At 43.6% G+C, this 27,669-nt stretch overlaps 1 protein-coding gene across 44 annotated transcripts in view; it reads right to left on the bottom strand.

The window, feature by feature from the left end:
- Positions 1-27,669, bottom strand: part of SERGEF (secretion regulating guanine nucleotide exchange factor) — a 229,510-nt gene that overhangs the window by 96,278 nt on the left and 105,563 nt on the right. For 27 of the 44 annotated variants that reach the window (XR_011441157.1, XR_011441162.1, XR_011441161.1 and 24 more), the window contains one exon: positions 8,423-8,459. Coding sequence is in view for 35 of the 44 variants with exons in the window: in XM_070274927.1 (XP_070131028.1) it covers positions 8,423-8,459 (37 nt within the window). In the remaining 9 variants the exon portion in view is untranslated. Of the gene's footprint in view, positions 1-4,590; positions 4,664-8,422; positions 8,460-27,669 lie in introns of all 44 variants that reach the window. The other 17 variants (XR_011441154.1, XR_011441158.1, XM_070274924.1 and 14 more) reach the window with 3 other exon arrangements.

Genomic DNA, 27,669 nt, shown 5'->3' on the forward strand with positions numbered 1-27,669 from the left:
AAATTTACCCAAGCGGGCTGAATGTAATCACAAGGATTCTTAAATGTGGAAGAGGGGGGCAGAAGATTCAGTGTCAGAGTGATATGATGTGAGAAAGTCTTGACCAGGCATCGCTGGTTTTGAAGACAGAAGGGGGCTGCAAATCAAGGAATGCAGGCAGCCTCTAGAAGCTGGAAAAGGCAAGAAAACAGACTTTCCCTATGGCCTCCAGAAAGGAATGCAGACTGCTCACACCCTGATTTTAGCTCAGAGAGACCTTCAAACTCTAAAATAATATCTTTGTGTTGTTTTAAGTCACTAATTTTGTGATAATTCATTACAACAGCAACGAAAAACTAATACCAGTATGGAAAAATGCTTCATAAAGAAGAAAATACTCTTGAACTGATGAAAAGATGCTCAACTTTCATTCATAATAACTAAAACTAGACGGAGATTAGAAAGGCCGCAATAATCTTAAGGAAGAACAAAGCTGGAGGGCTTACAAAACCAGATTTGGGATTTATTATAAAGCTACAGTAATGAAGATGGTGTGGTTCTAGCAAGCAAATAAAAAAATAAACTAATGAAAGAGAAGAGAGTCCAAAAAAAGACTCACACACATATACAATCTCTTAATTTACAGAAACAAGCCTCTAAAATTCAATGGGGAAAGGAGGAACTTTTCAATAAACAGTTGTGGAGCAATGTTTGTTTGTTTTAACTAATTTGAGATGGATTTTAGGTCTAAATGTAAAAGGCAAAATAATAAAGTTTCAAGAACATACAGGAGAATATTTTCATGATCTTGGAGTAGGCAAAAATGTTTTAAATAGGGCACAAATACCTCAAACCATTAAAGAAAAGACTGAGAAGCTGGATTTCATTAAAATTAAGAATATGTATTCATCAAAAGATACCATTAGGAGAGGAAAAGAGCAAGCCACTGACTGGGAGAAGACGTTTGCAATACATACGTCCAACAAAGGACCTGAATCCATAAGATAAAGGATGTCTACAAATCATTAGGAAAAACATAGATAAAACCCACTTTAAAACAATGGGCAAAGACAAAGTTTTTTGCATTTATGATTTTGCACTTGACAAACAAAGCTACCCACATGGCCTGTAAGCATATGAAAGGAGACTGAAGTCACTGGTTATGAGGGAAATGCAAATTAAAATTACAGTGAGATTCCACACCATGCAGTCAGCAGAAAGGCCTAAATCAATAAGGCTGAAAATACCTGGCAAGGATGTGGCACAACTGGAACTCTTGTATATTGCTGATGGGATTAGTATAAATTAGTACAACTACTTTGGAAAACTGTTGAGCAGTATTTACTAATACTATACATAGGACCTAGAAATCCTACTCTTAGTTACACATCCAAGAAAAATAAACGTATATGTTCACCAAAAGGCATGTATAAGAATGTTCATAGCAGCTTTGTTCACAATCCTCAAACCGGAAACAACCCAAATGTTCAACAGTTAAATGGATAAGTTGTAGTATATTCATACAGTGGAATATTACTGATAATAAAAAAGAACCACTGCTACACACAAAATGGATGACTCTTACAGACACAATGTATTGGACAAAAAAAAGCCAAACACAAAAGAGTACAACTGTATGATATTTACATGAAGTTCAAGCATAGGCAAAACTCATCTCTGGAGAGAGAAGTCAGAACCTCTGCGGGGGGCGGGCGTTGGGTACTGACTGAGAAGGGGTTTGACGTAGGCTCTGGGGTGCTGAAAATGTTCTCTAGCTTTTGCTGGGTGTGGTTTCTTAGGTATACATACGGAAAAACTCATCAAATTGAACCCTTATGTTTGTGCACCTTCCTATACGTAGAGTAGTCCCCCTTATCCGTGCAGGATACGTTCCAAGCCCCCCAGTGGATGCCTGAAACCTCAGAGAGTACTGAACCCTACATGTACTATGTTTTTTTCCAAAAATACATACCTAGGATCAAGTTTAATTTATAAATTAGGCACAGTAAGAGATTAATAACTAAAAATAAAATAAAACAATTATAACAATACACTATAATAAAAATTACTGTGGATCTTAGCAATCTCAGCATAAGATTTTTTTCTTTCTTTATTAAGTTGAGAACTTTCACCTTTTCACTTAACAGAAGCATTTTACGGCTTCTCTTTGGGATATCCAAATTGCCAGCATCAATACTCTCGTGCTTTGGGACCATTATTAAGTAAAATAAGGGTGACCTGAACACAAGCACTGCGATACCATGACAGTTGATCTGATAACTGAGACAGCTACTAAGTGACTGACAGGCGGGTGGCATATATAGCGTGGATATACTGTACAAAGGGATGATTCACATCCCAGGCAGGACAGAGAGCATGGCACAAGATTTCATCCTGTTACTCAGAATGGCAAGCAATTTAAAACTTACGAATTGTCTATTTCTGGAATTTTCCATTCAATATTTTTGGAGCATGGTTTACTGTAGGTAACTGAAGCTGCGGAAAGCAAATCCACGGATAAGGAGAGACTAATATATATTGTACTTCAAATTTAAAAGTAAAACAAACAAAAACCACCCTGAGTAGTTTTTCACCTATCAGATTAGCAAAAATCCAAAAGTTGCTAACAGACTATATTAGGGAGGCTGTAGAAACAGGCACTCATATGTTGCTGACGGGAGAGAAAAATCGTATAATTCCTATGGAGGTCAATTTTGCAGTATATTGCAAAATAACAAACATACTCTTTGATACAATAATTTCACTTCTAGAAATTTATCCTACAACTACACCCACCCACACATGAAATGACATATATACAAAGTTATTCACTACATCATTACTTGCAACAGTAAAAGACTGGAAATGACCTAAATGTCCATCAATAGGTTATGGTTAAATAAATCACGGTCCACAGGTATACTGGAATATTATGTAGCTGTAATAACTAACTAGGAAGGCTTTTATATTGATCTGGAAAGATCTCCCAGATAAATCGTTGAAAGAAAAAACACTAAAAAACGTGTACAGTATACTACCATTTATGTAAAAGGAGAGATAAAAATATATCTTTGTATTCACTTAATATATGCAAAAAGAAACTAGAAGAATACAGAAGAAGCTAATAACAGGCATTAGCCGCACATGTGGTGGAAAGGTTTTTGGGCAGTGGACAGATGGGGGACAGGGTAGGAGGGAGGTTTTTCATTTTAAATCGTTTTATGCTTTTTGAAGTTTTGAATCATGTACATATATTAGTTATTCAAAAATTAAATAAGTAAATTAATTTTTTTAAAGAGGAAAGGGACAATGGAAATGGGAAGAAGAATCCTAAAAGGGGTGGTTTTCTAAAATGATGTCACCAATTTCACGATTTTATCTGGTTATTATGTAGAGAACTGCTTAATCTGAAGCAGAAGAGATTTAGCCTAGATTTACAGAAGAAGTTGCCAATATGAAGGGGTACTAAATATTGGAATGAAGAGATGAAATAATCTTATCTGGTGGTCTTTAAAACAGGCCAGGGGCTCGCCCGGTGGTGTAGTGGTTAAGTTCGGGCGTTCTACTTTGGTGGCCCGGGGTTTGTGGGTTTGGATCCCCATACTGAGCATGGACCTACACACTGCTCATCAGCCATGCTGTGGCAGTGTCCCACATACAAAATAGAGGAAGACTGGCACAGATGTTTGCTCAGGGACAATTTCTCTCACCAATAAAAAAAACAGGCCAGACTGTGACCAGTGTGCAATAAGGCAGCATCAGGTCGTAGACCACAGGCTCTAATGATAGAGGCCTGGGTTAAAGATCTGACACACAGATTCCTCCTGACTCTGACCAGAGTGGGGCAAACTGCTCAGCCTAAGCCTTGGCTTCCCTCATCTAGAAAATGGGGTTAACAACAGTGCCAACTCATCGCTTGCTGCTTTGCCTTTCACACTGTGCAGAGGGCCACACGAGCTTGTACTTGCCTCTAAGCTCTCCACGAGGCCCTGGGGTGTGGAGACATTGCCTCTCAGAGGAAGAGCCAGTGCCAAAAAAGAGTTATTCTCTCTATTACATTCTTACATGACCCTGTTTGATGGGTTTCAGGCCAAAGTCAGATGATCTGCCACACACGTTACAAAGGTACGAAGGTTCAACAATTGGAAATCATCAGTGAAATGAAAAAAAACTCTTACATAGATTATAGTCCCAATTTGGTAAAAGAGCTGGCTGTGCTTGGAGGAGGAAGAGGAGGCACCACGGTTTCCTGCCAAACATCTAACCCTTTCACAATGCCTGTCTGGTGAGCCTGAGGGCTCCAGGAAAAGACCACCAATAAAATCTTTTCCAAGGGTCTGTGTGGAGCGGGGAGAGAGGAAATGCAGTCAGCTCTTTTTCCTCAGCAGGAAGGGAAGGCTAACAACTGCACATCAGGAGAGAAGGCAAACAAATTACCCATTCAAGCCAAAATAAGCTGCTCCTGGGGGAAGCAAAACAGCTGGAGCCAATTCAGCCAGACATGGAGGTGAGGGCCCCAAAGACAGAGCCGGGCCGGGGGAGCCTGCCTCTGGCAGGCAGGGACCTTCTGAGCAAGCGATGGCCACATGCTCTCATCTCACCTCTACTGACCTCAGTCTACACTCACAAATGGGAGCCAGCCAGCCGGCCAGCCAGCCAGCTTTGTCAGATGAGGAGGGAAATCCTGAGTGGAAAGGAAGAAAGAAACAAAGGATGAGAACTAGAGAAGCTGCCAAGTGAGCAAGCACCTGCTGAGCACCTATTACGTGGCAGGCAGCCAACACACCTATGCCATTAGGAAGAACAACTTTAGGAGTGGGTTGGCTTTACAGATGAAGAATCAAGCTCAGTGAGGCAGGGTGACTGTACAAGGCTCACAGCTAGGGAGTAGCCAGGCCATCCATGGCCAATGGCCTCAGCTCTCTCCTTCCTGATTGTCACTTGAATTTCTCTATGCCCAGCTCCAGCAGTTCTTTCTTTGTCTAGAGCAGGACATCGCAGCACCTCACCATCATGTCTAGCCATGGCGATGCCTGGCAGCAGACAAAGAACATGTCAAGAGAAACATCACTGGAAAACTAAGAACCAAACCAAACTGCAAAAGAAGGGGGGAAAAAGAAACCTGGAAGCAAATGAAGTAGCAGAGTAGAATTATGTTGATCCCCTAAGAAACCTAAAATGTGGCTGCCGTGGAGCTGGCCTCAGGCTGGAACACCAGGTCCTGAGTCCCTGTCTGGGACAGTGGATAGCAGAATCCTGATCTGGAACAAATCCTGGGCTAGCACATCCCCCAGAGTGGGGTCCCCAGGCATCAGTTTACAAGTCCATTCTGCATCTATGCTGACATCCTGCCCTGGACCCTGACATCTTGGGTGGGGAAGACTTCCTTCTCAGCTTCTGAGATTCTCACTCTGAGCCTCAGGACTTCTTACAGTTACCTAACAATTCTTTCCTTCCTTGAATCTTTTTATACATAATAATAATACCAGCTAACACTTATTGAACCTTTTCTTCTGTGCCAGGCACTGTTAGGACTTTATATAACAACCCTATGAAGTCAATAATATGACATTCCAGATGAGGCGATCAAGATACAGAAAGGTTTGCCACTTATAGAAGGTTATACAGCTGCTACGTGGAGAAACCAGGACTTGAATCCGGGCCATCTGACCCCAGGGCCTGTGCTCTTGTTAACCACTACCCATCCTGCCTTGGGCCCCTAGGATATGAGAGGGTCGAAGGAGCAGTCTTGGATGTCAGGCAGACAGCTCTACCATTTACTGCTACGTATCCCTGAGCAACCTGTTTAACCTCGGAGTCTCAGTCGTCTTCTCTATAAAGTGGGTACAAATATACTTTGTGGAGCTGTGTCCATCCTAAGACAGAGCAGGTCCTGAATGATGTCCTTCCACCCATCTCTTTTCCACCTACCCTTCCAGTATGATTTGTCTGTTGCACATTCATTACACATTAAGGCTGCTTCTACTCTTGAGCAAAGTTTGGCTTCTTTATATTCTATTCTAGTGTATTTTATAACTATTTCATGCCTATCATGTTTGGGACCCAGCACCAGGCACTGAGGGGCTGGTTCTTGGGCAAGGAGAGTGAAGGCAGGGAACCCCACTGAAAGTGGGCAATGGGGAAGGGTTGCGGGAGGAACTGGCTGTGGGAAGCAGGCGTTAAGCTGGTTGGAACTCTCCTCCTCCAGCTTGTCTCCCTCCTGCTGGCCTCCTGCCAGAGCTAACAGGAGGCTTCTTGTTGCTTCCTGTTGCACAGCTTGCACCCTGCAGGGCACCCACTGAGGGCCCCCTTCTCCAGGAGTGGGAGCCTCTGCTCCCAGCTCACACGCAGGCAGGCAGACATGTCCAGAGCCCTCTGACGGGGCCCACCACTCCTGACTCTGGAACCATTCATTCAGCAGACTGTGAGCCAGGGCCCAGGCACTACGGACAAAATGGGAAATGACAGGCCTGCCCTCAAGGAGTTGACCAGCATGCCCTGCTCTCCCACTGCTTCTGATGTTCTCCTCACTGGGTGACACTGGACACACCTTTCCAGAACATTATCATTTCCTCTCCCAACTAATAATTACTTTGCTAGAACAGTTACCCTGACAAGTGATTCTCTCCCTCCCCACCCTGACCAAGAGAAACGAGAAACAAACAGAATTATAAATATACATATATATATATATATATTTTTTTTTTTCCACACACTCCTGTATCCCACGTATTTCACATACATTATCTCACAATCTCATAATCCTCACAATAATAATCCTGCAAGGTGGAATTATCCCCACTACAAAGACAAGGGCAAGAATGGAAGCTCACACAGAGATGGAGCCAGTTTGAACCAAGGCCATCTGCCTGCAGTCTCTCTTTCTACAGCCCTAGGCTGCCTCTGTTAGCTCAGCCTGCCAGCCTGCTAGCTCTGGCCCCCTCCTTCATCTGGATTTTGTTCTTTCATGTATTTAGATTCCTGCAATCTTTTGGTTTGTGCTGATCTCAGAGGGAGCCAAGCTCTCTCCCAGCCCAGTGACAGCAACAGCAGCAACATCCTAGGCACCACCTCTGATTCTTTGATTAGCTTGTCTTAATTACACCCAGGCTTGAGCAGTTCCGGTATAAAGTATCTAGAACTGTTGCAAAGCATGCAGCTTTGCTGTTACATTTTCTCCCTCCTTCTCTGACTCCGGCCCCTTTTCCTCCCCACCCCCTCTGCTGGCTGGCAGCCTACCTCCTCTGCTGTCCTTGGTTCTGCCTCCTTGCATATCACATTCGGGCCTGCAAAGTGGTGCTTCAAACTGCTGCCACCCCAGGCAGGACAGCCAGTCTAGCTCAATTCAGAAAACCATGCTTGAGTCTCTACTGAGTGCCAGGCAGCTCTGGGTGCTGCAAACAGGCAGGAAACAAAAGGAATACATAGAGCCCTTGCCCTTCAGAAACTGAGAGTGAGAGGCTGGGAGAGAAGCAGCAGGAAGAGAAATCACCGACACCTGACAGGTAGAAATGGGCTCATAACAGAGTCCTAACATATCAGAGTGGGAGGGAACCCCGGTTTTCTGTTTTAACACCAGAGGAGGGCAATTATTTGAACTAATGATATCAGATAATAAAAACTAACGCCTCTAAACCTCTTACTAGGAGCTAAGTACTGTTCTCGGTGCTCCACGTGCACTAACGCCTCTAAGCCTCACACCAAGCCTGGGAGGTGGGCGCTACTGCCCTCCCCATTTTACAGATGAGGAAACGAGGCACCAAGGGGCTAAGCACCGTGTCCAAGTGCACACAGCTGGGAAGTGGAAGCCTGTACTAAACTCAGGTTGTCAGGTCCTACTTGTTGTCTCTTCAATGGACTGTGAGATGGAGATGAGTCTACCTGTGGAAGTAATGAGAAGGTTTCTCGAAGCAAGTACTCATAGGCCTGATTATAAAGACAGTGAACCTTGGTTATCCAGAGTCAACTAACAGGTAACCTCAATTAATCAAAGGCTTGGCTTCAACTGGGAGTTCCTGAGTACCATGAAATACAAGGCAGTGAGCAGAGCCCCATATTTCCAAAGAAAGAGCCAACCAAGAGCAAAGAACTTGGCGTAAGGGATTTATTCAAAGGACTAGGAGCAGACCCACCCTCTTCCCCTTTTATGTCTGGCTTCCTACACGTGATGCTCCCAGCCTGTAAGATCTTTAATATCCTCAAATGCCACTTCTTGAGGCAGGAAGGCCAGTTCAGGCACCTTACAAAGATGCTCCATGATGTGGACTGGCATTTTTGGAAAGCGGACTTCTAGTAAAGCCTTGGCCAGCCAAGAACTTCCATTTCCCAGAATCTCCCCCAACACACACACACGCACCCTGGCCTTTGGTTAACCAAGAGTCTTCTCCAATTCTGCCACATGAGTTTCAGAACAAACAAGGTTATCAGGACACTAATTACTTACCAATCACTGCCAGATTATGCTCTGAGCCACAAGAGACCTGCAAAAAGAAAAAAAAAGTTATATTTGAGAAGGAAAATGTATAGATATTTAAGCCAGTATATTTTATGGTCATAGTTGTTTTTCAATGACACTAACATCCATTTTTAGCAAATTTGAGGAAGAAGAAGAGGGCACCATATACAAAAGTTAAGACTACAATTACATTACACTCACAACTACATAAAGAGTGAAGAAAACACTCAGTAGAAACACATCAAGATGTTAAAGTATTTGTCTTTAGGAAGTGAGACCATCAGTGATTTTTAAAAATCTTTGCTTCCTTCTTCTTTTTTCTATTTTTCAAACTTTCTATAATGAGCATGTGCTATCATAAAAAACTATAATGGAAATCTATGGAAATATAATGCAACACAAAAGATAGTTTTTGAAAACTGAACTAAGAAGACCATCACTCTCATCCGGACTGATAAACTGAACAAATAATTCAATGGAAACAGACTTGTCTGAGGAGAAATGCTTGACTTTTCTGCATCTGCTCACTCTCCCTTTCACCTTCCAGCCACACAAACTATCTGCAGTTCTCTGAACACGACACATTCTCTCACACCTCTGGGCATTTGCACAGGCTGTTCCTCTGCTAGAATGCCCTCTCCTTGACTGCCTACCTAGAAAACTTGTACTCATCCTTAAAATCTCAAAGTGTCCCCTGATATTGCTTTGCTCTTGCTTCTAGGCAGACTCAAGCACTCCTTTCCCTACACAATTTACACACACCCCCAATACAGCAACTATCATGTTGCCTTTTACATTTTTCTGTCTTCCCACTAGACTGCACGTGTCTTGAGAACAGGGCTGAGTCTTGTTCATCTCTGGATTGCACAGATGGATTGTACAAGGCCTAGGACTCAGTTAACATCTGCTAAATGAAAGAGAGAATGAAAGAACAAAGTACATAGAAGAATGAAGACCTAATACATAGAAGACAACCATTTGGGGCTCTGAACCCAGTGTTTCCACCCAGTCAGAGACACTTCTTGCCTTTCAGTCTCGGCACGTCCCAGCTGCTACCAAGAGGAAGTGACTGGGAACATGAAAGTGTAAACGGTTCCCCAGGCACTAATTAAAAGGGCCTCTAGACTGAGGAGAAGCATCCTGTGACCCTTAACAGGATGCTCACTTCAGCTCCTGGAAGAGGAAGACTTCAGGTACTCCTGGAATGTCAGTGCTGAGAGGCCCTGAAGATCACCTGGTCCAATCTTTGCACATCACGAGGAGAAAAACTGAGGCTTGGGAAGAGGAAGTAATTTGCCTTGGTGTGTCAAAACTAAGATTAGAGGCACTCTCATTCTCACACAACTCCTTCCTTGATGCTACAGCGCCTCACTCTTTCCCAGAAGTGATATTCAAAGGTGATCAGCACAGGCCCCTGACAGTCGAGGTAACAGGCTCAGAAGGCATTTGAGCACTGGAGGCCAGTTTAACACACATGCAGGTGAGAAGGGGCAGCAAGGCTTCCGAGGATTTTTCCTTTGTAAAAGTGGTGTTTCCCAGGTCCCAGACTCCACAGGGAAGACCACCTACACTTCGGTAGACCACCTGACAGTGTCTGGCAAAGAAGCACCTGCATATTCTAACCCAGTAAGTATTTCTAGGTTGTCTAGTCTCTGAGCTCCTTTGAGGCAGGCTCTGTATCTGATTTATCTGAGTCCCACCATGCCTCACCCAGGGCCATACATACAGCATAAGATATTTTTTCTTCTATTCTCTATTTTTCAAATATTCTTTAACTATGGTGGCAGCAGTAGTGGTGGTCGTGGCATTAATAGGAACAGGAATTAAAGCCACCATGCACTGAGGACTCATAGGTGCCAGGCGCCATGCCAAGCCACTTTAGACATTCTCACATTCTAGTCATCACAATAATTTTTTCAGGTAGGTTTGCCTTTGCTGATTGTAGAGATAAGGAAACCGAGGCTCATACAAGTTGAATAACTTTCACAGATAGCTACGTGGCAGCAGCACAATGAAAACCCAGGTCTGCCTGATCACCAAACTCATGTTCTGTTCTGCTAGATCATGTTACCTTTGTTTTTCAAAAATAAAGTTCTTTCATTTTACAAAATGCAGACAGAAAAAGGACCTGCCTCTGACTGCCAGGGCTCACCCTGGGGCTGTGGCCTGCAGAGCTGACCAACCTTGAGGACCAGGAGCTTACAGCAACAAGCCACTGACAAATGCCAGTACCAGGCAGCAGATGCTGCTCTGAATTAATGAGGAAGACAGTGATGGATGGATTTTGTCAAGGCATTACAGAGCTTGAAGCTCAAAGCTCCCCACTGCTTCTTGCTGTCTGTGCATTGGCATAGCGCTCAGGAGACCGAACACCACAGGCCACAAAATCCCAATTCTACAGTCTTTCAACAAGATTCTATCAATGACCATTTCCTTCATATTGCTCCTGTCAGCATCAACCCACTACCCAGCTTCAGACAGCTTTCTAGAAGACTCTGTAAACAATGGCAGTGTGCCTGGGAGAAAGAGATTCAGAGCCAAGAAGCCAGGTGAGTCGCAGGTCCTCTGCTTTCTGGCTCTGAGACCTTTGGCAAGGTATTTAACCTCTTGGGCAACAGTGTTCTCAGGTCTAAAAAGTAGGTAACAGTATCCATCCCATCTGCCTTACAGATTTGCTAGAGGACAAATGAGAAAGCCCATCTCCTCACAGCCACGCATCTCCCCTTTCTTAAACACAATCTGACCACGTCATGCCCCCGTATAAAACCCTTCCCAGGCTGCCAGCGTTGGGAGGGCAAAGTCTAAATTACATTGTATGGCTCACAAGGCCCTTATGAGTAGGCCCCTGGTTACCTCTCTGGCTTCATTTCCTCCCTAGCTACTCATGGACCCTCAACCCCAAATAATATAGTCCCCTTGTTCCTTCCATTCACACCACATTACATTCTCTCTAAGAACATCATGTGATTTCAGGCCTTTATGCATGCTATTCTCTTTGACTGGAATTCCCTTTCTCCCACTGTCTACCTAGCTAAATTCTTCAAGATTACTCAGATAGCACCTTCCGGTAAAGCCAGCCCTGACTTCTCCAGGCAGAGGCAGTTGCTACTCCCTGGCTACTCCTACAGCATTATGCATCATGGCCTTGATCACATATGAGATGTCTATTCATGAACTGTCCATGTGTTAGGCACCTCTGGCCCTCAGACATCTAGCAGAGTACCTGCCCAGTAAGGTCTGTGCCACACAGCTCAGGTGCAGGGCATGAAGTGGGGGTGGGGGGAGGGGAGAGTACAAAGATAAGGGGTCCAGAGAAGTTGGATGATCCCAAAACAAATGCGAGTAATGGGGTGGCCACTCCAGCCCCACTGGAGACAGGCACTGAGATGCACAATGAGGGCAGGAAGGGAACAGCACTACAGGAATGGAGAGCAGAGATTATGGGGGTATCAAAAGCACAGTAGGATTGTTCCAGAAACTCTAGTCCAGAAAGCACAGTGAACCAGCTACAGAGGCCAGTGCTAGACGATACAGTCCAACTACAGAGAAAGCAGGTTCCAGCTTGTTGGCTGGAGCCTTCAAGAGAAGAGGGGTATATCTCCCCAAGGGTGAGGGGTGGGAAACAGAGGTGGCCGTGGAAAGCTGTCCTGACTCAGTGCTGCTCGAACACCAGAAGGCTCTGCTCTGTTCAGGCATCTTAGCCTGAGGAGGCCAAGCTGCAGAAAACAATTTCCAAACCCCCAGCTGCCACAGGGACAAGATCTCCCAGCAACCGTCCTGCCAGCCTCGACTCCATCAGTTCTTATGAAGGGAGCTGCATAGGGATTCTCTGGGAGCTGGACCCCACGAAATACAGCTGGATGAGCATGAGCTACGGCAAGAAGTGATTGGTAGTAGATGCCCAGTGAATATATGCTGAATGTATTAATGGGTTAAATGAATGAATAACTAAATGAGTAAGCAAAATTAGATTAACATGAAAATATTGCCAAATGTTGACTGTGAACCCTATAGTTCTCAGCAGTACACTGTACCATTTCTAAAAACAGCTGACTGGCCCCAGTGAGCACTTACCACCTGGCACCTGGCTAAACGCTTTGCCTGTATTATTTCATTTATAAAACCTAAGAGATAGATTTTTTTTGTTATAACAGCCTTACAAATGAGGCAACTGGGGTTCAGAGAGGGAAGGTAACTTGCCCAGTGTCTTGGAGCTGGTGGAGGTGCAGGATTCTTTGAACATTAGAGTCAACCTTTATGTCCTCCCAACTGGTTTAATCCTTTCTTTTATATATAGGATGGAAACAAACTGCCCACCCATTTCCTTACATCTGGCAACCCTGTGTCAATTATCAAGGGATCTCATACGCCGGAAGGGCCCTGTACTTAAACACAGCTCAAACGACATCTTCCTGGGCCTAGGAGCCACCACTTCTGGACAGATCAAGAAGCTGCTCCAGGGCTTTTTCTTGGGGGAAACGGCTGTAAAATGGCAACAAAGCTTTGTCCTCTGCCCTCCCCATGGAAGCTATCACTTCACAGGGAAGTCCACCAGTCTGTTCAACTCTGAATCGGGGGAAATTAGGGCGAGAAAACAGAGTGGGGCAGGGTGCGAGCAGGACTCAGGGGAAGAAGCCCTGAGATGCCATGGAGAGGAAGCCGATTGAGGCCAGTCCCACCACAGGCCAGGGACCGCCCTCATCTTCCAAGAGCGGCTGGCAGCCCTGGGACCATCCTGCCACAGCACGGAGTCTGCAGGGCTGCTGATTGGTTCCTGCCCAAGCCAATGGGCCTGGGCACTGGCAGATACTATGGCAACGAGGCACATGCTCCCTCAGAGACACCTGATGGCCGGGGGCTGGGCGGTCGTCCCTGTGAAGGAGGAGGGATTTGAAGCCTGGGCTCCAGGCCTCACAGAGTCCTTGGTAGGCATGGCCACCCCAGGAGGAGAAGCTGTTGGGCGCAGCTCCAGAATGGCGCGCTCCTACCAGCCCAGGGTAAACAGGGAAGGGAATGGGCGCCTCGGGGCAGCCTTTGCTAGAACTCTGCCCAAACCCAGTTGCCACGTGTGTAGAACTCTGGGGAGACAACCAGACGTCCAAACCTCTTAGACAAGCAGGGCAGGGAGGCTGGCACGTTTTACAGGCAAACTGCAGTCAGCCAACAGAGTTTTACCCCTAGCTTCCGAAATAGCCCCAAATGGAGCCCATGGTGAGTGCAGAGAGGCAGCACAGTTGCTTGCTTCTGGAAGCAGCTAGCCTTAGAAGGATACCTTTAACTCCCTGTGTGAGGGCTTGAATTTTTGACTGAAGCCTAGGTGTCAAAGGAGATCAAAAGTGAGACCTCCAGGCCCAGAGGCTCCATTTGTCCTCCACGTCAAAGTCCAGGGTGGAAGAACCCATTCTCCATTGTAAAGCCAATACCTTTTTGTCAAAGAACATTATATACCTCAGAAAATGAGCCTTAAACTAGGTTCAACTATCTCCTCAAATGGAGAGGCTGGGGTGGGGAGGAAGAGAGCTAAAATTTGGTAAGTGCCTGCACGCCAGCCATGTGACATTATAGAATTTCACTTTACCTGCAAAGCCTCGCATGCTCACAGCTACTCTGAGAAGTGGGAATCTGTCACCCAACTCAACAGGTCAGCAAACACATTAGAGGAGTTAAATCAGTAGTCCCAGGTCAGACTGGGCTATACACCCAGGCAGGCCTTGACGGAAAGCCTGTAAGCTTAACCACTGCATATACTGCCCCTCCTCTTCCGACACTGGGACCAGACTGCCTCAGTCACTAATGCTCAAACTCTCAAGTGACAGACAGATCTCTACTGACTCTTTATCTCCCTCCTACTCTGTCTCCATCCTGTTAATTCTGCCTTCTCAAAGACTCTCATATCTATGTCTTGATTTCCAGCTGCTACCATCTTAGGTTCAGTCCTTTTCACTCCAGCCTGGACTCCTTTAAGGGTCACCTAAACGACTTCAAGCTTTCTTCTCTCCATCATGTCATGATCTGCTTTTTTAAAAAAAGAATTAAGTTGTCATAGTCTCAAAGCCTCCTAACCTCCTACCACACTTGATCTCTCACTCTTTTCCTACCTAAACCCACAAAGCCAGCAACACGAGTCCCTTCTCTGTCCCTGGAAAATCTGTTTCCCCATTTTTGTACCTTTATTGGCACAATTTTCCTTTCTCCATACCATTCTAAAATCTACCAACCCTACAAGGCCCAGTTCAAAACCCACTGCCTTGAGGAACCTCCCAGATCATCTTAACCCCAAGGAGATCTGCTGTCTCTCCAATCCTACCACTTGTTTCGGCTACAGTTTGCTTTTATCGAGTCTTCTTTGTACTGTTAATAACTTGGGCATGGGTGTAGGGCACGTCACCCCAGTCAATGTGATGTAGTCGAAAGAGCTCTGGTTATGGAACCAGAGGACCTAGGTTTGAGTCCTGGCCGTGCCACTTCCTGGTCATGTGACTTTGGGCCTCTCTGACCTTCAGCTCCCTCATCTTTAAAATGGGCTAATAACAACAGGCATATCTCATACGTCCCAAACTCTTTTGTCAGCACCCCCCACACCAACATCTATAGAATAAAATTCTCTTTGAGCTTGACCCTGTTCTGCAGATACATTTCCAAAACATATAAAACATATAATTTGGGAACATATAAAAGGAAACTGTAAGCATCAGGACTGGCATAGGTTCATTATGTTCATTTCCTTTTGCAACACAGTTATTCTATTGGCACATAAGGAGAGGGCTTGAGAAATGTCTACTGAATTAGAATATAGTATATACAACAATTAGGATATAACATACAATGAAACTAGTCAGGCACTTAATATGCGTGCTTTTCCCATAGTGCCCTTCTAAGAGAATTCCTTTCTCTTAAACTGCCATGTTGATACTATGTGCTCCTGCTTCCTGTGGCCACACCTAATTGGACTATGGATGGACACTTGTCCCAAAGTGGTCTACTGCACAGACTGGCCACAGCCTATGAGGTGGCTTAATGTGAAAATTCTGCCTGAAAAGGGTTGTAGGGAGTGAGTTCTCTGGTATAGTCCGTAGCTGGAGCAGTAGCTGGAAGACACAGACACAAGAAAGGTTAATATAAGGAGGAGCTACAGGCAGAAGAGTCAGAAGCAACAGGAACAGTCACAAGAGAGAAGAGCAGCTAAGTCACTAGGACGTGAGAGTTCTAGACTTACTGCTGAGGGCTCAAGAAGGTCTTGGTGTTTGAGTGCCTTGTGTTCTAAATGACCTTCCAGTTGTTCTTTTATGAGGCATTTGCTTCACCCGTTTCCCTTACTCATGCCCTTCTTTCAATAGGAAAGTAACTCGAGAGTCTCTCTGATGCTTGCAGACTAAAAGCGCCTACCACAGCAATGCGTCTGGATTTCAGTACAGGCACACCATTAAGTTACTTATACCCCTGAGAACAGGTGGAACCAGGTGAGCTGCACATCCAGACTCAAAGACAGGCAATTAATAGATTCAGGCCAGCCAAACATCCTACCGCATGCTTCTCAAAAAAATTTAACCCTTGCCCTAATAGCCAAGAAAGGCTGCAATGAAAAAAGACGGCCAATACGAAGTGCTGGTGAGGATGTGGAATAACTGGGACTCTCTTACATTGCTGGCAGGAAAGAAAATTCAATAACTCCCTTGAAAAACTGTTTGGCAGTATCTAGTAAAGCTAAACATACATACACACACACACACACACACGTACACATATACATATATACACATATATGCCACGAGACCCAAGTCCCCAAAATAAATGATACCTTACTTCCATCAAAACATGTGTTCAAAAATGTTCATAGCAGCTTTAGTCATAATAAATAAAAATATAAAATTACCCAAATATTCATCATTATTAGAGTGGATTAAGTGTGGTATACTCAGAATACTTTATAACAATGGGGAAAGAAAAACCCTACTGTTATTCACAACATGGATAAATCTTCAAGAATAAAGGTGAACAGAAGAAATCAGACACAGAAGAGCAAATATTGCATGACTCTATTTACACGAAGCTCAAAAACAGGCAAAACTTATTTCAAATAAATAACATAACTGCTCTAAAGGGGGAAAAAAAGAACCAATCCTAGTAACTTTTAAACACAGTACTTTCACTAAATAACTTATGTTTAAGAACAAACAGAGCTGTAAATAAATCTCTAACTCTACTTAGCAGATTCTTTTTTTTTTTCATAGTAGTGTGCATGTATCAACTCTGAAAGTGTTTTGTGTGTTGTAGGACTGTGAAAATGAGAAAATATATTAATGTTGCTGGGAGCCAGAGTTTTCACTGCAGATGAAGGAAACACAAATATGGAATGAGGGATGGCAATGAGGAACCCTATGGACGCTGGATTAGAATTAGAGGCATCAGTGTGAACTCACAGTTTTATACATACATACACACACACACACATAAATTGAGTTAAACCAATATGAAATTGCATAGAAGCAATGATACCCCAGCAGCAATGAATTCACTTGATATACCAATCTTGGCCTTTAAAGATTTTTTATTTTATTTTATTTTTTCTCCCCAAAGCCCCCACTACGTAGTTGTATATTCTTTGTTGTGGGTCCTTCTAGTTGTGGTATGTGGGACGCTGCCTCAGCGTGGTTTTGATGAGCAGTGCCATGTCCGCGCCCAGGATTCAAACCAACGAAACACTGGGTCGCCTGCAGCGGAGCGCGCGAACTTAACCACTCGGCCACGGGGCCAGCCCCACCAATCTTGGCCTTTAAATACTATTCTACTAAGAGGAATAAGAGCTCTTTGGAGAAATGGCTGATTCCCGGGTTGTGATGAGGAAAGAACAATTTGAGCCTGGAACATCTATCTGCACCAGGAAGTGTAATCAAAGAATGACAAGGACGTGTCAAAAGGATACAGGAGCCGACCTGAAGGGTCTCCCATTGGCTAACTCATGAAGAATTTGAGCATCAAAAGAATAATGACAGTAGTAGATTATAACTCATTGAATAAAATAAAATATCATAAATACACACTGAATAATAAAAAATAGGGGAGCAGGGAAAGCTCTTATAGTACGATGTCAAAAATAATAAACATAAAAGGAATAATTGGGCAAGAAAATAATTTTGCAGTAGTAATAGTTATTGCAAGCAAGAATCATTAATGGATGTTAAAACTACTGGGCAAAAATCTGAAGAGGAACAGGACATTTACACATTCTGAAAGTATCTATTCACAGATTACTTCTTAATTACAAAGAAGAAATGGTAACTTTACAGCAGAGAAAGGAGGGAGATGCCACCTTACCCAAGTGATCTAAGTTACATCACTAATAATGGAACAAACTGACATCAGGTGCTCTTCGTGCGCAGCATTAAAAATACAAAATCACTTATTTAGTATTCCTGCCAAAAGTGCCTAAGTGAATCTAATCATGAGGAGAAATCAGATAAAACCAAATTGAGGGCTGTTATATAAAATAACTGTCCTGTACACTTAAGAAATATCAATGTCATAAAAGATAAAGAAAAGCTACTCCAGATCAAAGGAAGCAAAAAGACATGACAACTAAATGCAACATACGATCCTGGATTGGATCCTCGATCAAAGTGAACAACTGCCATAAAAGATATCATTGAGTCAAGTGGAGGAATATGCAGATGCTCTGTAGATTAGATAACAGTATTCTACCAACGTTAAATTTTCAGAAAGAAAGAAGGCACAAGTGTACACAAATGTGGTAAATGTGAACACATGCTGTGCCTGGGTAAAGGATTTGGAGAGGTCTTTATATCATTCTTGCAGCTCTTCCATACATTTCAAATTATTTCAAAATAAAAAAAAAACAAATTTAAACAAGCAAAGCCAATCTGAGGTGAAAGTGTAGAGTAGTGGTTATCTGTTGGGGGGTACATTTGAGGAGACACATGAGGGAGGCTTGCTTGCTGGGGTGCTTAATTTGGGATTACATAGTTGTATACAAATATAAAAACTCACTGAGTTGAACGTAAGATTTGCACATTTTACTGTATTTAAGTTCTATTTCAACCAAAACAAACAAAAAAGAAAAAAAGCTTTACAAAGTAAAAAGTACAGCCTGCCTGCCTTCCTGAGGAATTCAGTCCAAAAGCCTAAGTGAGGAAGGTGGCCAAGCAGGGGAGTGGAGGGTGGGAGCCCACAGGAAGAAAGTGGCTAAGCAGGGGCAGCAACAGCCCAGTGGGGGATCAGAGCTGGACAGTGTGGCCCTGTTGGGGAATCGGATCCTGTGCGAGGAAGGTAGCCAGCAGGACTGGAGTGCCCTGGATTGGTTTCAAACAGGGGAACTGAGCAAGTAAGTAAATGTATTGAAGACAGATGAGAAACTTGAGGCTCACAGAGATTAAGAGCCTGGTCCAAAGTCTGACATTTGTTAAGTCCTCTGACCTTGGGCTTGAGGACTACCCTTTCTGAGCCTTTGTTTCTTCATTGTAAAATGGGTGTAGTAATACTTGCCTCACAGGTTTGTGAAGATTCAGTGAGATCAAGTATGCCAAAGAAGCCAACACAGCTCCTGTTCTCTGAAGTCATTCAATAAACATTATTTCATCTCCCTTGATATTCCAACTCTTTTTATAATATTAGGCCTCTGGAAAATGTCTTTATATGAGACCAATAATAAGGTAATTTTCATCGTTGTGATTTTAAATGCTGGGCCTCTCCTCATAAAGGCTTCCCTGCAATGAGGCTATTTCAGATTTCAGCAGCTTCCACAGCAGCCCAGCTCTGTGCAAGCCACCCGTGTCCATGTGCAGAAAGTCAGGTGTGTATGCTCAATTCATGCACAAGGCAATGTGTGCAGCTAAGCGGCAGGGAGGTATGGGTGCACCAGCCTTGAGGTCAGAAGACTAAACATAATCTCTGAATATTAAAACTTATGGGCTCCATGGAACAAACTGCCACTCAAACCAATGTTCCTTCAGCCAGGAACCTACAGGCCTACAAAAGAGAGAACTAAATCTCTTCTTCAGCCTCCGCCACAGTGACGGAGTCAGAGAAATGGTCTGAGTCTTAGTTCTGGCTTTAGTTCTTGCCTGGAATTCTGCAGCGGCTTCCTCAGTGTCCCTCTCCTCCCCAGTTTCTCCTGCTCTGCCACAATGCTCTTCCTAAAGTACACGTGGATTATTTTGTTCCCTGTTGCCCAAGCCCACACTCCTTTGTCTGGTATCGAAGATTCTCCATGGTCTGGACCTAGTGTGGTTCTCTTCCTTCCCTAGTAGAATTATCCACAAATACTTGCATTCCAGCCTCATTGGACCCCTATACAGCATCCCACCACCCCACTCCTCATCTTGCCTGGCTCATGGTGTCCCCTCGGTTCAGAGTAACCTTCACTCATCCTTGGGAGGGAGGGAGAGTGGAGAAGAGGAGAAGGAAAAGGACTGCAGACATTTATTGACTACTAAATCTCTAGAATGATTCTAGGCACTTGATGTGAATTAACTCATTATATGTTCATTTAATAGATGAACTGAGGAATAGAGTGGTTAAATGCCTTAACTAAAAGCACACAGCTAGTAAGTGGCAGGCCACTTCAGAAGTAATTGCTCCCTCCTCTGGGCCCTGCTATAGAAATAGCACTTATTCCACTTATTATTAAGTGTTCTCATGTCTGTCTCTTCCCAGATTATACAGATTACAACTTTCTTAAGCATGAGGACTGTCTCATTAACCTCCTTACTCAGTGCCTTGCACATAGTAGGTCTTAATCAGATGTTTGTTGAAGTCACTCATGTGTGTACCTCCCAGAGCTCTTGGCTCAGAGCCTGACACAGAGTAGGTACTCAGGAAATGCTAGGTGAATGACACTGAATTTATCTCTGAATTCCCTCAGCTCCTTACCAGGGACTTGTAAATGCTTTGAGCTCTGTAAGTAATGGTTGAATTCGGAGACTAGATCATCCTTTGGATGTTTGGAATTTGAGTCAGTGGATAAACAGACTGGCCTCCCAAGACATGATGGGTGGATCCCACAAGGCCTGAGGAAAAGCTGTGGGGTGATGCCCTAGGCTGGGAACAGTTAGAAAGTGGACCCTTAGTGTTTAGGAGACTGCACAGCCCCCTCATAACTCAATTCTATCCCCAACAACTATAACAACAACAACAAGCTGATGGGCTGACTTTGAGCCATTTGTGTTCAAGGCCCAAGAATCTTTGCCTTTGCTGTAGCTACAACAGCAGAGCTTGGCTGGCCACTGCCAGGCCTGGGGCAGGAGTACCTGAACATGGCCCCTGACCAACAGGCCCTCCGGTACTCTGGAGCCCCTCACACTAAGGATCACTTTTACTTTTTGAATTAGAACAAAACAAAACAAAATCTAGAGGGCTAGAACCTAAGACTTTATTCTTTCTGAGATTAAAAAGTCAAGAATGCAGATAAGATGTGACAGAGAGATCAAAGCTTCTAATAACAAGCGTGGTGTGCAGTGTAACAATGAACACAGCACTAAGAATGACAACTGTATCTGCTGCAACTGACCGGTGCCATGTGCGCCAGCCTGACAGAGTTCCTTCCTAGGCATAGCCCCACAGGTCAACAGTCTACCAAGTGCTGCTGTCCCAGCCCCAGGGGCCGCCTGCTGGCATCCCACTGCCTCTAGTCAGGTTCCTGGCTGAGTGATCAGCAGAGGTAACTTCTTGATCTACTGATGTGACTCTGCAAGTTTTCTGGTTCAAGACAAAGCTGTGGATTATCAGGTACTGTTCTGGGCTCCACGTACAAAACAATGTTTAAACAAAGTTTATCTTTTTCAAATGATAAAAGATACAATTATTGCAAAAAAATATAACAAGGAAAATAAAAAACACCTATAATCCCACTGCCTACTGTTAACACATAGTATATTTCCTTCCTTTTCCCTATCAAATGTGAATAAAACATACATAATTTCAGAAACACAGTTGGGGTCATGCTATATACTCCGTTTTCAATCACGACTTTTGCACTTAACATAATGTTATGTTCCCTGTGTCATTACTTTCATTGAAAATGTGATTTTTATGGCTTTATAGTATCATAGGAATATGCCCTAATTTCATTATTTCCCTACTTTTTGGTACCTAGATTGCTTTCAATATTTTGCCATTATAAATTGTGTTGTGATGAACACTCTTCAACAAAAATCTTTGCCTACATCTCTGATTATTTCCTTGGGATAAATTTTCTAAAGTAGAATTACTGAATAAAAGGACCACAAACTTCTTGAAAGCACTTGTATAATTCGGGCAGTACATTTTATTAGGGTCGTTGACAAAACAGATCACATCGAGAAGAAAAAGAACGAAATGGGGAAAGAATAGCAACACTGCAATAACAATAGTGGCTAACATATTGGATGTATATAATGTGACAGGGAAGGTACTTAAGAGCTTTGTATGCATTAGCTCACTTCATCTGTGAATTAATCCTATAAGTGATACAAAGATAAGGAAACCAAGGCTCAGAGAAGTTAACTTGTCCAATACCACAGTTAGCAGGTGGCACAGCTGAATTTAAATCTAATTATGTATGATTCCAGAGAGTACATTTAATGGTATCCTACAACATGTCACGTCAAAAATAAAGCGGGAAAAAATGAGTGTTTTCTATCTGGAGAAGAGAAAACCTGAATGGTACAAGGGCCACAAGACAGAGAGAAGAGGAATCAAGTTGCAGAAGGAGATGGCAGAATGCGGATCAATGGCTGGAAATGCTCAAAATGACAAAGTACAGCTTAATATCAGAAAGACCATTGTAAAATGAAAGTCTGTCAAAAATGGAAAGGTTATCTCTAGACGGGCCTAACTAATCTTAGGAACCCTTCAGAAGCAGAGTTTTCTTTGGCCGATGGTAGAAGGACAATTCAGAAAGAATCAAAGCACAAGAGAGATCTGAGGCAACACTACTTGTTTTAAAGATGGAGGCGCCATGGGTGAAGACTGGAGAACAGCATTTAACTGCTGAGAGCAACTTCGGGCCAACCACCAGCAATGAAAGGGGACCTCAGTCCTATAACCACAAGCAACTGCCAACAAGCTGAATGAGCTTAGAAGCAGATTCTTCTCTACAGTCTCCAGATAAGAATCCAGCCCATCTGACATCTTGATTTTGGCTTTGTGAAATCCTAAGTAGGAAACCCAGCTGAGCCCACCCAGTCTTCTGACCTATAGAACTAGGAGCTAAGAAAGAGATGGTGTTTTAAGCCACTAAGTTTATGGGAATGTGTTAGGCTGCAAGAGAAAACTAATACAATGGATAAACGGATAAACAAACTGTGGTACAACCGTATAATGGAATACTGCTCATCAATTAAAAAGGTACAGTCTACTGATACATGTAACAACACAGATGAATCTCAAAAACATTGTGCCGAATGAAAGAAGCCAGACACAAAAAAAGTACATAGTGCATGATGCCAGAAATATTAAACTCCAGGAAAAACAAATCTAATTTATAGTGATAGAAAGGCTGGGTTGGGCGGTATGTTGAGTGGCCCATCCCCTTCCTGCCTTACTATTCTGCCTCCACCTGTGCCCTCAACCGAGCACTGGAGCTGGGGAGGCCCACTCAGAAAACACACCACTGCACATTCACCTCTTTCTCTGCCACTCCAACAAGACTCAGGGCCCCATTAGCCCCTAATATGAGTAAACGTTCTATCAAAAGCATAATTTGAAACCCTAACACACATTCCAAAGGGGAGTAGGAAAATTTCAAAAAGCTATGCTACGTAGATTTCTCTTGTCAAACTCTTTTTAACAATATGTCCTATTTATGGAAAGGCCATACTGGGAGGGTTGAGTATTCACAATAATTTAACACTACTTTTTAAAGTATTTTAAATAAGTAACAGGCAGCTATGGTGACTGAGGTACTCAAGAATTTGGCCCTGCCTTAAAGCAAAACAGAAGTCAAATATTTTTGAATGAATTACTTGTTCTAGCAGCTCCAATGTGAAGCTGTAAACATAAGCTGTCACCCCCTGCCACGTGCAGCAGGAAGGCTGCATGGCACGGGGAAGAGAGCTGGAGCTTGAGATAATCACAGACTGTCAAGGAGCTACTGCAAGAGTCCAGGTGAGAGTTTAACTTCTGGTCCTATCACCTATTCGTTCTGTGAACTTGGCCAAGTCACTAAGACTTCCTAAGCCTCAATTTCCTCAGGTGCACGGCAAGAATTACAGCAATAACTTCACAGGACTATTGTGAGGATTGAATTCAATTACCTGTATTCAGCACCTTGGACAGACTAGACACTTATATGCTGGAGTAGACACTTGCTTGCCCCTTTGTCCATTGGCGATCCAACGGCCCAGAGAAACAAAAGGCGAAGTGGGAAGTTGTTGAGAGGTGGGGGGAAGCAATCTTATTTCCCCAAGACCTCTCTTATCTTTCATTAAAAAAAACTAGAAGAGTAAAACAGCCTTCTAAAATTTTCTAAATTTAATTCTCTCTAAATGTGTCAGCTGTGATAATTTTATGAGCAAACAAAACATTTTTATATTCATCAACTAACAGTCATTTTAGACCTCTAAAGGGTACTTTAAAAGCATTGTATATATTTCCATATTAATCAAAATATTGATCCTATCCGAAAAAATGGTTTTTTTCCTTTTACAGTTTCAAAATTTCCACCAGTAATAATATAATCCAACACTTCTGGAGGTAGGAGCTATTTGCTAAGTACAATGCTAAGTCTTTATTCTTAATACACATAAAACATCAGTCTCAGTCTTGAGATCACCTGGAATATATTTTTAAATTTGACCACTGTTTCTAACAGAGTCTACCTTCTTATAGTAGCTAAAAATCATCCTAACTTTCCTGATATGTGCTGTCTTCAACTGTATTTATTATTAAACTAAAATCTACCATTTATTCCCTAATAACCTCCTCAGCTTGTTGAGTCAATGGTTCAGTGACCCTCCTGGGAGGAGTGGCAGGGAAATGACCATTCTAAGTGCTTTGTCAACTATGAACATTCATGCAAACATGAACTACTGTTGTGATCACATTGATGATAATCACCAGGTGCTCATCCCACACATACCAGGTATAAGTATGTGTATGGGGCACATGCTGGGGAGATAGGACTCAGGAAAAACTGAGTGGAAAGGAGGATACATCAGAAATTCAAACATAAACAAGGTTCTCTTGAGGGCTTCACTCAGCTGAACTATAAAAGGCAGCCAAAAGTCTGCTTAATAAAGAGAAGGACAGAGGGGATCAGGAATGGTGGCAGTAGTGGTAGAGAGCATTGAGTACAGATGTGAAAGGGGCAATTCACCAGCACCTAAAATTCCACCTGCACAAAACAGAACAAACCATCTACACCACCCTACTCTTTCCCACCCCCAAATCTGTTTTCCCTTCTGACCCTCCTCCTTCTCTCAGGTGCTGCCATCACCATTCTCTCAGTTAACCCGGAATCATCTGAGCCCTCCTCTCTTTCCCCAAGTCCAACCAGTCACCAAGTTCTGTAATTCAGCCTCCCTGGTTCTGCTCTCTTGTTGCCTCTCTTCTCCATCCTCATTGCCACTATGCTATTTCAGGCCCTCAGAACATCTGTACTGGACAATTGCAATAGCATCTAACTATTTCCTCTCTCTGGTGTTTCCCCTTCTCTCCAATTCATTGGGTGCCCAAGGTAACCTTTCTAAATCTCAGCTGTGTCTAGCAACACCCCTGCTCAAAACCTGTTAACGGCTCCTCTGTGCTTACAGAACAGACCATGAATCTTTTAACCAGACATTTAAGTCCATCTATGAACAGGCTACAGCTCACCTTTGCAGCCTTATATTCCACTATGTCCTCCTCCACAAGAACCCTGTGTTCCAACCAACTGGACAACTCACTGATGATCTCTGGTGATACCAAGCCCATTTCCTTCTCTGTGCCTGTCTATGCTAGTCCCTCTTTTCCTGTTCTGGCCTCCTAGTTCCTTCTGTCAAAATACTGCCCATCCTTCACACTCAGTGGAAATCTACCTTCTCTATGAAGTCTTCTCTAATCCCCCAGCTAGAAGAAATTTCACCATCCTCAGAATTTCCATAGCACCATATCTACAATTCTCAGGACAATGGACATTTTCCTCCATGACAGCTGTTTATGTGCACGCCGTATCCCTCCTGCCAGCCTCGACATTTTTTAGTTCCTACCCACCACTCTACCCCTAGCACCAGGTCCACAGTGTAGCAGAAGAGAACGTGCTTTTTTCTTAGGGCCTCAGTTTCCACATCTGCAATATGAACATAACTCAATCTAACTCATGGGACTATCAAGAAGGTTAAATAAGATAATATATGTAAATTATCAGCATACAGTAGGTAGTGTCACCAAATCCAAAACCCCATTCTTCCCTTTCACACAGCAGAGTACTTGTTGATCAAACAAAACCTCACATGCTTTATAGTTTGCAAAGAAATGTTATTATATTTTTTCATTTCATGGAAAAAATGAGCAAAGAATCACTAAATATGTAGGAGACATGAGTAGCCCAGTCTGATTGGCATGAACAACTCATTCTGGGGAGGGAGGGATAGACTATGAAAGAGCTGGAAAGTTTGGTTTGATAGCTTCAGGAGGTTTTAAAACTCAAAAGTGTAGCAGTGTTTAGAGTCTACCTCTGCATGATGGACGAAGGACGAAGGACCAGGAGATGACTAAGAGGCTGCTGTAGTGGTCCAGGGAAGAGGCACAAACACCTCACTGTGGCTGGTGGCAGCCACAAGGGAGCAGACAGGAATGGCTGGATTTCCAAGGCATGTGACACCAGTGACAGGGTTGGTGAGTGCTGACAGACCAAATGGCTGGAGGACTCTTATCCAGCTGGGTCGTGGAGGACTCCAAGCCTGGGTAATTAGGAGAACAGAACACTGGAGAACTGCAGGATAGCTGGGAGGTGGGGAGGGCGGAGGAGAGTAGCAAATGCAGAAAGAACACAGTTTACTCTTTTAGTTTGAGGTGGAAAAGGCAGAAATGAGGAATTAGTGCTTGATGATCCTGAGGGACTGAGAAACCACTTTAGAAACAAACAAAAACGTCCTTTTGTACATGAGGGCCTACAAGGATTCATGAACAAGAGGCATGTAGGACAAAGTGTCCCACACACTGACCCCATGAGCAATCTGGGGAACAAGGGACAGAGGATGTCTGCCTACCCACCAGACATCACCTGCCTGGGAGGAGGTCGCTTCTTTTAGGCTGCCTTTCCTTCCTTACACTGACGAGGCATACTACTCCCGCAAAAGGAGTCCCAAATTGTTTTATTTGCAGAGAGAAATTCACAGAGTTGGTGCCTTCCCCAAATAAAGAGCTGGCTTACATGGAGAAGATAAAGTACATTTACAGCCTAAAATCTAGTCTGGCACTAGGGTCCAAAGATGAGCCGAGTGACCCTGGGTTAGTCACTTAAACTCTCTCTGGGTCTCAGGTATTTTATCTGTTAACTGTAATAACAGTATCTCATGTGCCAGAAAGGACTAGAAGATTTCAGGACGTCACTCAGTTCTAAGATCTACGACTCAGCGCTTCAACTAAATCCTGCAGGTCAGACTGCAATCTCCCTGAAGCCCTGGACTGTGACTCACCCCGACATGATCTGGAGCTGCAGAGACACCTGGTCAAAGCGCAGGGTTAGAGCTGGGGCAGAGATTCCAACTGTCAGGTCCCAGTCACCAGAAGAGACCGCTAGAATATTAAAGCTGGCCTGGGGACAGAAGATAATTAATCTTCAAGGCAATAAAAATATTTAATTCATTCATCTGAAAGAAACGACAAGAGAGAAGATAGATATTTGCTTTTTCCCTCGCTGTTCTGATAAGGTTGCTCTGGACAGATCGTAGAACGTTTAATGAACATTTCATATCAGAGCCTGAGATGCAAACAAGTAAACGATGAGGGCCTGGTCAGCAAGCAGAGGAAGCCAACACTGTGAAGGCTGCAACCAAGGCAGACATTCCCAGAGCAGAGCTTTGGGAAGAGAAACTTATTTGCATTCAGGTGACAACACAAGTGAGAAGATGGGGATACATATGAGGGAAACTACAGGAGTGAAATCATAGTATTTGATAATTGAATGGATAGATATGAAAGGAAGGAGGAAGCACACTGAAGCTGCCTGGGATTCCTAACCAGCATCAGAACTGGGAAGTCACCAGACTAGACAAGAAGTCAGCCACGGAGAGAGAAGGAATGGGAGTCTCCATGCCCTG

This window comes from Equus caballus, chromosome 7 (assembly GCF_041296265.1).
Source record: "Equus caballus isolate H_3958 breed thoroughbred chromosome 7, TB-T2T, whole genome shotgun sequence".
Lineage (NCBI taxonomy): Eukaryota > Metazoa > Chordata > Mammalia > Perissodactyla > Equidae > Equus > Equus caballus.